This window comes from Leptonychotes weddellii, chromosome 2 (assembly GCF_054177405.1).
Source record: "Leptonychotes weddellii isolate Sample4059 chromosome 2, ASM5417740v2, whole genome shotgun sequence".
NCBI classification, from domain to species: domain Eukaryota; kingdom Metazoa; phylum Chordata; class Mammalia; order Carnivora; family Phocidae; genus Leptonychotes; species Leptonychotes weddellii.
Window position 1 is genome coordinate 128,635,310 of NC_138370.1, and position 15,156 is coordinate 128,650,465.

The following is a 15,156-nucleotide window of genomic DNA, read 5'->3' on the forward strand; positions in this document are numbered from 1 at the left end:
AGTAAAGTAGTTCTATTTTTTACTTTCTGAGGAACCTCCATACTGTTTTCCAGAGTGGCTGGACCAGCCTGCATTCCCACCAACAGTGTCAAAGGGTTCCCCTTTCTCTGCATCCTTACCAACATCTGTTATTTCCTGACTTGTTAATTTTAGCTATTCTGACTGGTGTGAGGTGATATTCAGAGTAGTTTTGATTTGTATTTCCCTGATGATGAGTGATGTTGAGCATCTTTTCATGTGTCTGTTAGCCATCTGTATGTCTTCTTTGGAAAAAATATCTATTCATGTCTTCTGCCCATTTCTTAACTGGATATTTTGGGTTTGGGGCATTTAGTTTGATAAGTTCTTTATAGATTTGGGATACTAGCCCTTTACCTGATAAGACATTTGCAAATATCTTCTCCCATTCTGTAGGTTGCCTTTTAGTCTTGTTGATTGTTTCCTTCACTGTGCAGAAGCTTTTTTATCTTGATGAAGTCCCAATAATACATATTTGCCTTTTCTCCCTTGCCTCTAGAGACATCTAGGAAGAAGGTGCTATAGCTAAGATCAAAGAAGTTGCTGCCTGTGTTCTCCTCTAGGATTTTGATGCATTCCTATCTCACATTTAGGTCTTTCATCCATTTTGAATTTATTTTTGTGTATGGTGTAAGAAAGTGGTCCAGTTTTGTTCTTTTGCATGTGGCTGTCCAATTTTCCCAACACATTTGTTAAAGAGACTGTTTTCCATTAGACATTCTTTCCTGCTTTGTCAAAGATTAGTTGCCACACAGTTGTGGGTCCATTTCGGGGTTCTCTATTCTGTTCCATTGATCTCTGTGTCTGTTTTTGTGCCAGTACCATACTCGATGATTGCAGCTTTGTAACACAGCTTCAAGTCCGGAATTGTGATGTCTCCAGCTTTGGTTTTCTTTATCAACATTACTTTGGCTAATGTGATCCCATACAAATTTTAAAATTGTTTGTTCCAGCTCTGTGAAAAATGTTGGTGTTATTTTGATAAGGATTGCAGAGAATGTGTAGATTGCTTTCCGTAATATAGACACTTTAACAATATTTGTTCTTCTAATCCATGAATGAAATGCTTTTCCATTTTTTGTGTCATTTTCAATTTCTTTCATAAGTGTTCTATAGTTTGTCAGAGTCCAGATCTTTTACCTTTTTGGCTAGGTTTACTCCTAGGTCTCTTAGGGGCTTTGGTGCAATTGTAAATGAGATCAATTCCTTGATTTCTCTTTCTGCTGACTCATTATTGGTATATAGAAATGCAACAGATTTCTCTACATTGATTTTGTATCCTGCAACTTTGCTGAATTTGTTTATCAGTTCTAGCAATTTTTTGGTGGAGTCTTTTGGGTTTTCTACATGGAATATCATGCCATCTGCAAATGAAAGTTTGACTTTTTTCCTTGCCATTTGGATGCCTTTTATTTTTTTGTTGTCTGATTGCTGTGGCTAGGACTTCCATTACTATGTTAAATAATAACGGTGAGAGTGGACATCCTTGCCTTGTTCCTGATCATAGAAGCAATGCTCTCAGTTTTTCCCCATTGAGGGGGATGATATTCACTGTGGGTCTTTCATATACAGCCTTTCTGATGTTGAGGTATGTTCCATCCATCCCTACTTTGTTGAGGGTTTTTATCAAGAATGGATTCTGTATTCTGTCAAATGATTTTTCTGCATCTGTTGAGAGGATCATATGGTTCTTATTCTTTCATTAATGTGGTGTTTCATGTTGATTGATTTGCAAAGATTGAACTACACTTGCAGCCCAGAAATAACTTACACTTGATTGTAGTGAATAATTCTTTTAATGTACTGTTGGATTAGATTTGCTAGTATCTTGTTGAGAATTTTTGCGTCCATGTTCATCACGGATATTGGTCTGTAATTCTCCTTTTTAATGAAGTCTTTGTCTGATTTTGGAATCAAGGTAATGCTGCCTCAGAGAATGAGTTTTCCTTCCATTTCTATTTTTTGGAACAGTTTGAGAAGAATAGGTATTAATTCTTCTTTAAATGTCTGTTAGAATTCCCCTGAGAAGCCATCTGGCCCTGACTGTTGTTTGTTTGGAGATTGATTACTGATTCAATTTCTTTGCTGGTTATGGCTCTGTTCAAATTTTCTATTTCTTCCTGTTTCGGTTTTGGTAGTTTGTATGTTTCTAGGAATTTATCCATTTCTTCCAGATTGCTCAATTAGTTGGCATATAACTTTTCGTAATTTCTCTTATAGGTTGTTTGTTTTTCTGTGGTGTTTGTTGTGTTCTCTCCTCTTTCATTCGTGATTTTATTTATTTTGGTCCTTTCTCTTTTCTTTTTGGTAAGTCTGGCTGCAGTTTATCAATTTTATTAACTCTTTCAAAGAATCAACTCCTGGTTTCATTGATCTGTTCTACTGTTTTTTTGTTTCTATATCATTTATTTCTGTTCTAATCTTTATTATTTCCCTTCTTCTGCTGGCTTTAGGCTTTATTTGCTGCTCCTTTTCTAGCTCCTTTAGGTGTAAGCTTAGATTGTGTATTTGAGACTTTTCTTGCTTCTGGAGGTAAGCCTGTACTGCAATATAATTCCCTCTTAGGACTGACTGCTGCATCCCAAAGGTTTTGAACTGTCGTGTTTTCATTTTCATTTGCTTCCACGTATTTTTTTTATAACTTCTTTAATTTCCTGGTTAACCCATTCATTCCTTAGTAGGATGTTCTTTAACCTCCATGTATTTGTGGTCTTTCCAAATTTTTTCTTGTGGTTGATTTCAAGTGTCATAGCATTGTGGTCTGAAAATATATTTGGTGTGATCTCAATCTTTTTCTACTTGTTGAAGCCTGATTTGTGACCCAGGATGTGATCTATTCTGGAGAATGTTTCATGTGCACACAAAAAGAATGTCTATTCTGCTGCTTTAGGGTGAAATGTTCTGAATATATCTGTTAAGTCCATCTAGTCCAGTGTATCATTAAAGCCATTGGTTTTCTGTTGATTTTCTGCTTACATTGATTTGTCCATTGATGTAAGTGGGGTGTTAAAGTCCCCTACAATGAGTTTCTTTATGTTTATTATTAATTGATTTATAAATTTGGGTGCTCCCAAGTTGGGGGCATAAATATTTATAATTGTTAGATCTTTGTTCATGTTGGATAGACCCCTTTATTATGATACAGTGCTCTTCATCTCTTGTTATAGTCTTTGGTTTAAAATCTAGTTTGTCTGATACAAGTGTGGCTACACTGCTTTCTTTTAACATATTAGCATGATAAATGGTTCTCCATCCCCTCACTTTCAATCTGCAGGTGTCTTTAGGTCTAAAATGAGTCTCTTGTAGGAAGCATATCAATGGGTCTTATTTTTTTATCCATTCTGATACACTATGTCTTGATTGGAGCATTTAGTTCATTCACATTCAGGATGATTATTGATAGATAAGAATTTAGTGCCATTATATTACCTGTAAAGTTAGTGTTTCTGGAGATTTTTCTCCATTCCTTTCTAGTCTTTGCTGCTTTCAGTTTTTCTTTCCCACTCAAAGAGTCGCCTTTAATATTTCTTGCAGGGCTGGTTTAGTAGTCACGAACTCCTTTGGTCTTTGTCTGGGAAACTCTTTCTCTCTCCTTCTATTCTGAATGACAGCCTTACCTGATAAAGTATTCTTGGCTGCCTATTTTTCCTGTTTGGCACATTGAATATATCATGCCACTCTCTTCTGACCTGCCAAGTTTCTGTGGATAGATCTCCTGCTAACTTAATTTGTCTTCCCTTGTAGGTTAGGGATTTCTGTTCCCTTGTTGCTTTCAGGATTCTTTCCTTATCTCTGTATTTTGCAAATTGTACTATGGTATGTCTTGGTGTTGGCCTGCTTTTATTTATTTTGATGGGAGTTCTCTGTGCCTCCTGGATTTGACTGTCTGTTTCCTTCCCCAGATTAGGGAAGTTTTCAGCTATAATTTGCTCAAGTAAATCTTCTGTCCCTTTTTCCCTCTCTTCTGGGAACCCTATGATATGTATTTTATTACACTTTATATAGTCCCTGAATTCCCTAAGTCTACCTTTGTGATCCAATATTTTTCTTTCCCTCTTCTTTTTAGCTTTATCTTTCTCCATTATTTTATCTTCTATATCACTTATTTGTTCCTCTGTTTCTTCCATTCTTGTGGTCATTAAATCCAGTTGGATTTGCATCCTCTTGTTTGCCCCATCAATGGTTTTGGGGAATTGTTTTTCTTGTGCAATGCCCTGTGATCTGTTCCCCCTGCCCCTGTCTCTCTCTCCTCTTTCCCTGATTAGGGCTCCCTCCCCTCCACAGCACCAGTGATTCTTTTCTCCCCCAAATCATGTCTCTGCATCTCCTGCCTTCCATGATGTGGCCTCTAATTGCAGTCTTCAGATTGATTTCCTGGGTGTTCAAAATGATTTGATATTTATATAGCTGTGTTTGAGGGACAAAGCAAGCATAGGGTTCTCCTACTACTCCACCATCTTAACTGCTCTCCCTTTTTTCTTCTTTTTTAAATCTTCTGACTAGCATTCCATGAACACCCATGAACAAGCATTCCAAGCATCACAGTGGTATAAATACATCTAGAGCTATGTTTCTAAACTGTTCTGTGGAACATCAGAATCCCACAAGGTATCAGTAGATATGGTGGTTTTTTAAAAAGTACATTTGAAAAACTTTCATTTCAGTTCAATTTGATGAATAGTATTCAAGTATTTACTAAGAGTCAGATGATGTATGAAACACTGGAGTTGTATCAGGGAACAAGATAGAATATATACAAAACCAAGCTAGAAATGCGGCTCACTTTACCTCCATTTAAAACCAGATTCTGAGACTTCTAGAAGTGAGGATCCTATCTAACTTTAACCCCATTTTTTCCAAACTTATTTGAATATGGGAAACCTCCTTTCCCCTGCTCCCTGGGAACATTTCTGGAGAAATGCCTCAATGCTATAGATGACTTTTTCACTATCTTCAAGATCTTACACGCTTTAGGTTAAGAGGATATTTGTACACACAACATCTCAATAAATACACAGAGAATTTGTGGTAGCATGAAAAAAAGTGTCAAGTTAAATAAAAACCTTCAAAGTTTACAGACAACCCCAAATATGGTCATCATTCCATCAGCCCTTCCCCTCCTTCCTCCCCCGTCCAGATGACCTCTGCCACTGTCATAGGAGCCTCTGTGAGGAGGGAAACAAGGGAATCCTAACTTTTTGAAAGTTCATCAGAATGTAAAGCCAGTAGAAAGGAAGATGTGAAGGCAAAAATAAATTTAAGCCTTAAGCACAACGAAGATGGGTGGCCTCTCGGATCAAATAACCTCCACTTTCACTTCATAAAACTCTTCATTTGCCTTTTATGCTGCTTGAAATACCACACATTATTCATTTGAATTAATAGGAAGCCTGTTCTGAAAAATATAAAAATCACTCTCAAAAGAAGTTTGATATCACAGAGAAAAATGGCTTTTGAGTCACAGAGGTCAGTTAGGTTTTAGTTCTGCTTACTGGCTACATGAATTGAGCAAGTTATTTACTTGTAAACATGAAGATAAATAATTCTACTGACAAGAGTGTTTGGAGGATGAAGTGTGACAATATGCCATCAACAGATGAATGGATAAAGAAGAGATGGTGTGTGTGTGTAGGTATGTCTATATATAATGGAATATTACTCAACCATAAAAAAGAATGAAATCTTGCCATTAGCAATGACATGGATAGAGCTACAGAGTAAATGCTAAGCAAAATAAGTCAGTCAGAGAAAGACAAATACCATATGATTTCACTCACATATGGAATTTAAGAAACAAAACAAAAAAGGGAAAAGAAAGAGAGAGAGAGTGAGAGAGAAGCAAACCAAGAAACAGACTCAACTATTGAGTACAAACTGGTGGATACCAGAGAGGAGGTGGGTTGGGGGATGAGTGAAATAGGTGAAGGGGTTTAAGAAGAGTACACTTATCATGATGAGCACTGAGAAATGTACTGAAGTGCTGAATCACTATATTGTACACCTAAAACTAATACACCATTGTATGTTAACTATACTGGAATTAAAATAAAACACAATAAAAAATAAATAAAATAAAGTAGTCCCAGAGTACCCAGACAGATATTCACATATCAGAGTATATTAGGTCACCAAAAAAGGTTGCTTTCTATAGCAAATGTCTGACTTCAGTGGCTCAAACGGAATGACAATTTTCACTGGTAGAGGGAGAGTTTGGCACTTTGGTTCTAGAACAACTTTTCTCCAGGGATGGGCACCATGCTAGGAAAAGATGAGCAAAATTTTCTGCACCAAAGAGCTTCTAGGAATTTAGTGCACTTAGCACTTTTGTTCAGTTACATTAGGAGTTAAGTAGTCTTATATGTGGCCTGGGAAGCTAACCAATGGAGACAAACCATGAGAGACTCTGGACTCCGGGAAACAAACTGAGGGTTACAGAAGGGAGGAGGATGCAGGGATGGGGTAACTGGGTGATAGGTATTAAGGAGAGCATGTGATGTGATGAGCACTGGGTATTATATGCGACTAATGAATCATTGAACACTACATCAAAAACTAATGAAGTACTAAATGTTGGTTAATTGAACATAATAAATAAAAAAATTAAAAATAAAGAGTAAAAAAATAAATCAGATAGTATATTTTAAACTTTAAGATACTGTCTTTATGAAGATTTATGGGAACATAACTTGTCTGTAAATTGGCATTTGTATAATAACCACGTTTTTACATTTGTACAATGATAACATTTATCTACAAGAAAGCAGAAAACTAATTTTGAAAATGGAAATATTTAGAACTTACAGATAAAATGATAAAGGGCACGTGGTTGACTGAGGAGTGAGCCTAAAGTGCTGCCTTCACGGAGGGCCTTTCTAGAAAAAGGAAAACCATGTGGAGAAAGAGGTCTATAATATCTTTTGTTGACCCAAACTATCTTTGAACTCACATATATAAAAGTCATCACCTCGGAGCTTGGTTACTGAAGAAATGAATATCCCAACTCAGATCATTAACAGTTCATACTGCTCTATATATTCCTCAAGGTGTGTATTTTTCAGTCTGCAATTATTCACATTATCACCATGTTTTCATTGACAACATCTTTGGAAATATCATGTGATGAATATGCCCTTTTAAACACTGAATAACCAAACTTAATGAAGATGAAATGAATATGATAAATTGGATTTCACACAGATTATAGGTTGTGATACTCTGAATAAGTATCATCTATACTTGCCCTTTTCTTAAAGGAATGCAGAGTGCTAATTGGGTCATAATCAGGGATTACTTTTAGTTTTCTTCCCATTTCAAGTTCTAAGAGTTCACTTTGTATTCCCCCAATTTTTAGTTGGGTAAAATATCCCTTAGTCTTCTAGTTGTACGTTCAACATAAAATTCCATTCTACCACCCCCACAAAATTTAGAAATTTTAAATCTTATATGCTTTCTCTGAAGGCTATAGAGATTTCTGTCCATTTTCATGAAAGTCATAATATTTCCAGCTGTGAAAAAATTTTAGAAAGAACTCTAAAATTCCCATCCCCTGATGCATACATTTCTTCTCCCAGTTACTCAAACACTAATCCATGTGCTGCTGTAAGGGAATTTTGCAGATATAATCAAGGTCTCAAATCAGTGGACTTTAAGATGAAGAGATTATCCTTGGTGGGCCTACTCTAATCAGGTGACACATTTGAAAAGGACTAGCTAGTTCTATCTGGAGAGACAGAGAGATTCAAGATGTGAGAGATTTGTTTGAGGGTGATTCTTCATTGCTGGCTGTAGAGATGGAGTGGGCCACATGCAAAGAATGTGGGTAGAATCTAGGTGCTGAGTGAGGTCTGTGACAGCCAACAAGAGAACAGGGACCCCAGTTCAGCTTCAAAGAACTGAGTTCTGGGACGCCTGGGTGGCTCAGTTTGTTGGGCGCCCAACTCTTGATTTTGGCTCAGGTCATGATCTCAGGGCAGTGAGATCGAGCCCTGTGTTGGGCTCCCCACTCAGTCCCGAGTCGACTTGAGATTCTCCCTCTCCCTCTGCCTCTCCCCCTGCTCACAAGCATGCTCTCTCTCTCTCTAAAATAAATAAATAAATAAATAAATAAATAAATAAATAAATAAATAAAATCTTCAAAGAACTGAGCTCTGCTTATAACCTAAGTGAGCTTGGAAGATGATCACAAATGTCAGATCAGATAGCTGCCCCAACCAACACTTGATTTCAACCTTGTGAGAGCCTGAGCAGAGAACTCAGACATGACACATACAGAATTATGAGCTAGTTGCTTTAAGCCGCTAACTTTGTGGTAATTTGTGGCAATAGAAAATTAATACACCAGTGTATGTTTTATGATGCAAGCAGGAAAAAAATGCATGAGCACCATGGTGCAGTGCATCTCTACTTACAATCAGGTTAGATACCCAAGGCTCTACAAAGCCTATTTCTTTTCAAATCTAAAATGGTATTATGCAAATCACTAACAGGATCTCTCTAGAATGGAAAGTTGGTGATGCGTGTTTGCTTTAATGCATTTCTTGTTTGTATTCATAAAAGCGACACTGAGTTGAAAGTTTATTCATACAGGATTAAGTAGCAGCTGTTTTAGCCTATGGCTCCTGAAGCTTTTGTAATTTGGCATTGTACACCTGATATTCCCCAGATGTTTTCTCAAAGGAAGAAACATTAACACTCCCATTCATTAGTCTCCATTCCCCACCCCCATGCTCACAGCTCCTTGTATGGGATTTATAGATATGACTGCCACAGCACATGAAGCAGTGTGTCATTGGTTATTGAATCACTCTTCTGCTGAGAGTCCCACCGTTCAGTCTGTAACAGTGTGAGTTTGTGTGCATCTCAGTGGTGGGATATGATCTTCCTGTCAGCTACTTTCTTCATTTGTCCTACTCAGAGGAACTCTGCTGTGATGGGAAGATAGATTTCAAAGCTTATAAATCTCCTTGAGGTCTAGCCTTTCGTCTTTGGTTCTCTTACTGTTTTTGAATGACTTGAAGATATAGTAAGATTCTCTGAGAAAATGGTCAAATAAATGAAGAATAAATGAATGATTGAATAGATGAATCTATAAAAAATAAATCAATTTAAGAATTTTAACATGGACTCAACAGAAAAGCCATCTGGCACTGCAAAAAAAAAAATAAATAAATAATAATAATAATAATAGTGCCCCAGGAGTTAAAAGGCATGAGTTTGAGATGACTGCTAGTTCGGTTATATCAAAGAAGTCATTTAATCATCTCTGGGCCTCAGTTTTCTCACCTGGAAAATGTGTTGAATTTTACAAGTAGCCTCTAAGTTATCTTTCACTTCTGAATTTAGGTTTTAAGCCATTTAAGAGGCTAAGTAATATTACTCCATGGAGCTTCTATTTGTTGTTATATTCTGGCACCTTAGCTTTTGTCCATTGGAAGACATGCTGCCTTTCCACAGCCAGTTGTCTAGATTCTTTTTAATCAGTCAATGCACACATTGTCAATATTTTCTATACTAAACAGGATTCAGATCTCTCCAGTTCCACTAGGTTTATAAGGTAAATGTATTACTTATGCCAAAACTATCATCTTCTTAACTATTTAGGTCCATAAACTGTGTCTTTTGTGCTTGCATTTACATATAAAATATGTTTATATTCAAAAGAAAAAATCCCTATAAGTCAACCAATATTTATTTAAAATTAATTCAGTGCAAAACATTGCACTAAATCTTGTGAAGGAAATATGAAAAATACTTTCTGCCCTCAAAGCTAAATTTTATGAAAGAGATAAATAAAGTTGACTACAATGGCAAGTTGTAGAGCACTACAAAATGAGTTAGACGACCAGGATCTTTTAAGCCACTTGACTCTAATCAAGTATCCTCTCTCTCAGCCTCTGTTATTTCATAGGTAAAGCTGGCATAATATCTGCCTCTCATGGATTTATAAAATTCCTACTCTTTACCAGGTACTTTATTGAATCTTAATGATAAAAATATGAACAACAATAGTCCAGCTCATTGAGGAGTTCACAGTTAAGTTTAGATTAATATACATGCAAACAAATACTTGACACAATATCATTAGTACTATTGTTGATTATAAGGTGCTAGGAAAAAAAGCAAAGAGTGATTTTTCTCCTCCTAAATTGTGGAAATTTCCTCTAACCCTGATGTGATAAAAATATAAAATATACAGCATCACATTTGAAGTAGTCTTGTCAAATGAATTTAACCAAAATCTAATCAAGTCTTTAGATCTGTTTAACCTTACAGGAAATGAGGGGGATAGAAGAACAAATTAAGTGATATCATAAGAAAGCATTCAAACAAGCAAGAAGGTGGGATGTCCTAAAGGACAACCAGTTTGATTTCTTCAACCAGTCAATGTCATTAAAATTTTAAAAGGAAACAGGACTCTTCTTTAAAAGACTTAAAAGTCATAACAACCAAATATATTACATGGTTCTTGATTATGTCCTGACTTGTACAAACCATCAGTAAACATAATGCAGATAAAAGAGGGAATTTGAAGATGGACTGGATAGTAGGAGATACTGGAGAAATATTGTTACTTTTTAGGAGTGTTATGGTATTATGGTTACGTTGGAAATACCCTGTTTATAATGGTGATTTAGTGAAAAGTCATAATGTCTTATTTCATATTAAAATATGGCAACAAAATGAATGAAGCAAAATGGCAAAAATATTAACAATTGATAAAATGATGTGATAAATAAAGGGGTGTTCCACTATACTATTCTTTCTAAATTTCTATGTATCTGAAACACTTCATAATAAAGACTTACAAGATAAAAAGTAAATAAGATAATAGATTTGAAATCACTTTGTAAACTCTAAAAGGATAGACAAAGAAATGAGGGGGGAAAAAAGTGCTGGAGGAAGAAGGAATAGTCCTTTTTCAAGCATGTGTGCTACTTTGGACCACACTGCTAAGAGAAGTCAGGACTGGCCACCACAGAGAGCCAGTGCCTCCAGAAATATAAACCAGGAGGAACATCATGGATTCTCAGATCCTGATCTTTTTAACACCTCCCTTCATACCAAGATGACCTTGATGAAAATTGAAGACAAATGGCTTCTTGCTGGGAAAGGTAGACCAAAGCAACTTGATCTTATCCAAAAGAAAACCAGAAAGCCTGTAACCGTTGCCATGTAAGAATAACTGGTGAGTTTTCTTTTTCACAGAACAGTAGGATTTGGCACACAAAGCAGAGGTTTGAAACCATGGATGATTGCCCTTCTCATTGTGTTATTACTGACAGTGGTGGCAGTGACTATTGGTGTTCTGGCTCACTTGTTAGTCTCTGGTAGGTAAAAATTATGGATTTCATCCAGTTTGATTTCATTTTTCTGTAAACCTTCATTCGTATATATGTATATGTAATTTTATCCAAAAACAGTTTTGTACTTTTACCAGCAAATGCCCACATTTAGAATTTTTTTAATTTATTCAGTAATTTTATTAAATAATTACTGACTGCCTAATTATATATGAGTACTTTTCTGGATGACTCAAGATACAGCATTAAGTAAAGCAGACCAGTTTCCTATCTACTTAGAGCTCACAATCTAGTATTCTTTTGAGATTCTATACAAAAGATCAAAAATAATAACAAATTTATTACTAGCAATCATAACTCTAATCACTCAAGTGAAAAAATTTGATAAATTAGTTATTAAAATTGGCTCATTTACTCATCATCCTATCCACCAACATTTCAAAGGCAAAAGAAAAACACATGTCCAATGAAATAATGAATTTTGAAATAATTGGTAAACTATAGATATGACAGAATGTTGTTACTTATTTGTAGAGAAAATTTTATTCTTTCCAAAATGATATTCAGGTATTTTTTAAATTGCCTAAATAAATAAATAAAATTGATATATTTATAACCACACAAATACTGCATTTTAGAATTCTTTCTAAATTGCATCTTTCTCGGGCGCCTGGGCGGCTCAGTTGGTTAAGCGACTGCCTTCGGCTCAGGTCATGATCCTGGAGTCCCGGGATCGAGTCCCACGTCGGGCTCCCTGCTCGACAGGGGGTCTGCTTCTCCCTCTGACCCTCCCCCCTCTCATGCTCTCTCCCTCACTCTCTCAAATAAATGAATAAATAAAATCTTTAAAAAAATAAAAAATAAAAAAAATAAATTGCATCTTTCTCTGCACAGACTGCAAACCATTAACATTTTTTGACAAATCTCCACAGTGTCACTCACACAAATGTATATGATAAAACAACTAGCTCAGGTTGCTTCCTTGAATGGTCTCATCTATTGTCATCTTCCTCAGATTTGATGGGGAGTGATGAAGACTCTATCAGGAGCTTTAAAAGTTTTAAGAACACAGTTCTGGGCCTCCTATGACAACCTCACCTGTTGTTTATGCCAATGGCCAAAGATTCTTAGGTCAGTTAATTTGACTGCACAAAAGCCCCTTTATTATGACTATAAGGTTTTATAACAATATGGATTGTATAGATAAATATCAGGGGGGCCAAAAAAAGCACTACAGAGTCTAAGATGTCCCACATAGAAGATGTACTATCCTGAGATCCCTCTTTCTTTCCTAGGTCCATAACTGGGAAACCCATTTTATCTTCTGTGAGCCAGGCTCCCCAGGGAGAGATATTGTTCTGTGGTTGCTCCATTCTCTATCTTTAGCTCTTTGTAGCTTTCTTGTTCACACCGCCCCCCGCCCCAACACGGACATGCTCCTAAGATTACCAGATTTCCCAGGAGTCTCCACTGCTCTCTGTTTTCTTACCTTTCCCAGTAGCCAAGCAGAGATCTGACTGATTCACCCTAGTTACACAGTGTTCTTACCTTCCACCTCTGACAGTTTTTCGCCTTCCTTTTCCGTCTTTCTTAGTGTACCTGGCTCTCCCATTACAAATCAAAATTCACAAGGACGTTCATTTACATCTACTTCCAGTAGAGTATGAGGTGGTATACATTTCATTGTCCCTCAACAAGGGACAATATAGGAATTAATAGTTCCAGCTCTAGAGTCACACTGTCTAGGTTTAAACTCAGGCCACTTACTAGTTATATAGCATGGAGCAAGTTACTTAAAACCTCTGTGCCTCACTTACTTCACCTGTGAAATGGAGGTAACACCAATCTTAGAGAGCTAGAATGAGGACCAAATGAATTAATACATGTAAAGTGCCCAGAACAATATTTGGCAACATAGTCCACACTAAAAAAAATATCAGCTATTATTAACATAAAACATTAATCATTATTTTCATTCATATTATTATGAAACTAAATTTTTAAAAAATCTCAGCAATAATTCAAGACTTTATATTAGCCCCATTATATTTGTTTGTGCCTTAGATCCTGAAATCTATGCCCATATCATGTAATTTTCTACTTTTCCTTTGTATCACAGGCCAGAAAATGGAGTATTATCACAGCACCTTTAAAATTTCAGATCTATCAGTCAATAGTAATTCTGGACAAAACAGCACATACCAACTTAAGGTCTTACGGGAGATGAGCGAGAATTTGGTAAGTCACACAATATCCTTTCTGTTGTAAAATAATGTAGATGGAAGGGATTTGTGGATCATTTCCCTCAATATTTCACAAAAGATGATTTTCAGACACTTGCATCAAAATCACCTTGAAGATTCCTAAGCCCCACCCCAGACTCACTGAATCACTGTCTAATGAGATGGGTAAGCAGCAATGAGGGAGTAAAGGAATCTGCATTCTAACAAACAATGATTCTGAAAAGCCACTTTTTCTAACTCATTCATCTCATCTAAAGGTGAGAGAACTGAGGCCAACTGTATCCCAGGCTATGGCTTCCCCCATTGCCCCATAATATCACTCAAATGGTAAAGTTTAGCCATATCAGAGATGGTTATTTGTAAACCCACATGCTTTTTATGTAGGACCACATTTTAAGATTTAAAATATTTTAAAAATATATGAAAGAAAGAAAGATAATCACAAATATTCATTTTATCTCACAAACATGCTAATAAAGATAAAATAGCCAGACCTTTTGTGTAATGTTCAAATGCAATACTAATAATTTCATTAAAACTAAAATACAGGATTGCCCCCAAAAAGGAAAAAGGAAACTCAGTTATATAATAGTTCTCCTCAGTATGTATGTGAACCATCACTCAAAAACTAAGCTCAATTTAACTTCTTTGACAAGGAAGCATGTCAGTACAGTTATTTCAAAAGGGTGGGAATGGCAATGTATTGTTTTGTTTTAGTAGTCAAAGAACCTTTTTTCCTTTCTCAAATCAATTTTCATGTTTTCATATCACCATCTGATCTTTATCCCTATGCATACTCAATTGCAACATACTTGCAATAATATCATGGAGTTTATAACCTATATTTTCAATCCTCACTAAATCATGCATTTTGTTTCATCTTTCAGTCTTGTCCCTCCAAATCATTAATTAACATTTATAGGCTGAAATATATTCCTCCATTCTTTTGTATCTATAGCCTTTCATTTCTTTTTGTTGACTGCTGAGGCTAGGACTTCTAGTACTATGTTGAATAGCAGTGGTGATAGTGGACATCCCTGTCATGTTCCCGACCTTAGGGGGAAAGCTCTCAGTTTTTCCCCATTCAGAATGATATTTGCTGTGGGTTTTTCATAGATGGCTTTTATGATATTGAGGTATGTACCCTCTATCCCTATACTCGGAAGAGTTTTGATCAAGAAAGGATGCTGTATTTTTCAAATGCTTTTTTTGCATCTATTGAGAGGATCATATGGTTCTTGTTCTTTCTTCTATTAATGTATTGTATCACACTGATTGATTTGCAGTTGTTGAACCATCCTTGCAGCCTAGGAATAAATCCCACTTGGTCGTGGTGAATAATCCTTTTAATGTACTGTTGGATCCTATTGGCTAGTATTTGGTGAGAATTTTTGCATCCATGTTCATCATGGATATTGGTCTCTAATTCTCCTTTTTGATGGGGTCTTTTTCTGGTTTGGGGATCAAGGTAATGTTGGCCTCATAAAATGAGTTTGGAAGTTTTCCTTCCATTTTTATTCTTTGAAACAGCTTCAGAAGGATAGGTATTAATTCTTCTTTAAATGTTTGGTAGAATTCCCCTGGGAAGCCATCTG

The 15,156-nt window shown here is 36.1% G+C and overlaps 1 protein-coding gene across 1 annotated transcript in view; it reads left to right on the plus strand.

Moving 5' to 3' along the window:
* Window positions 1–11,266: 11,266 nt before the first annotated feature.
* Window positions 11,267–15,156, plus strand: part of TMPRSS11A (transmembrane serine protease 11A) — a 39,409-nt gene continuing 35,519 nt past the window's right edge. The window contains 2 exon segments of the mRNA XM_081813079.1: window positions 11,267–11,345; window positions 13,438–13,556. Coding sequence (XP_081669205.1) covers window positions 11,267–11,345; window positions 13,438–13,556 — 198 coding nt within the window.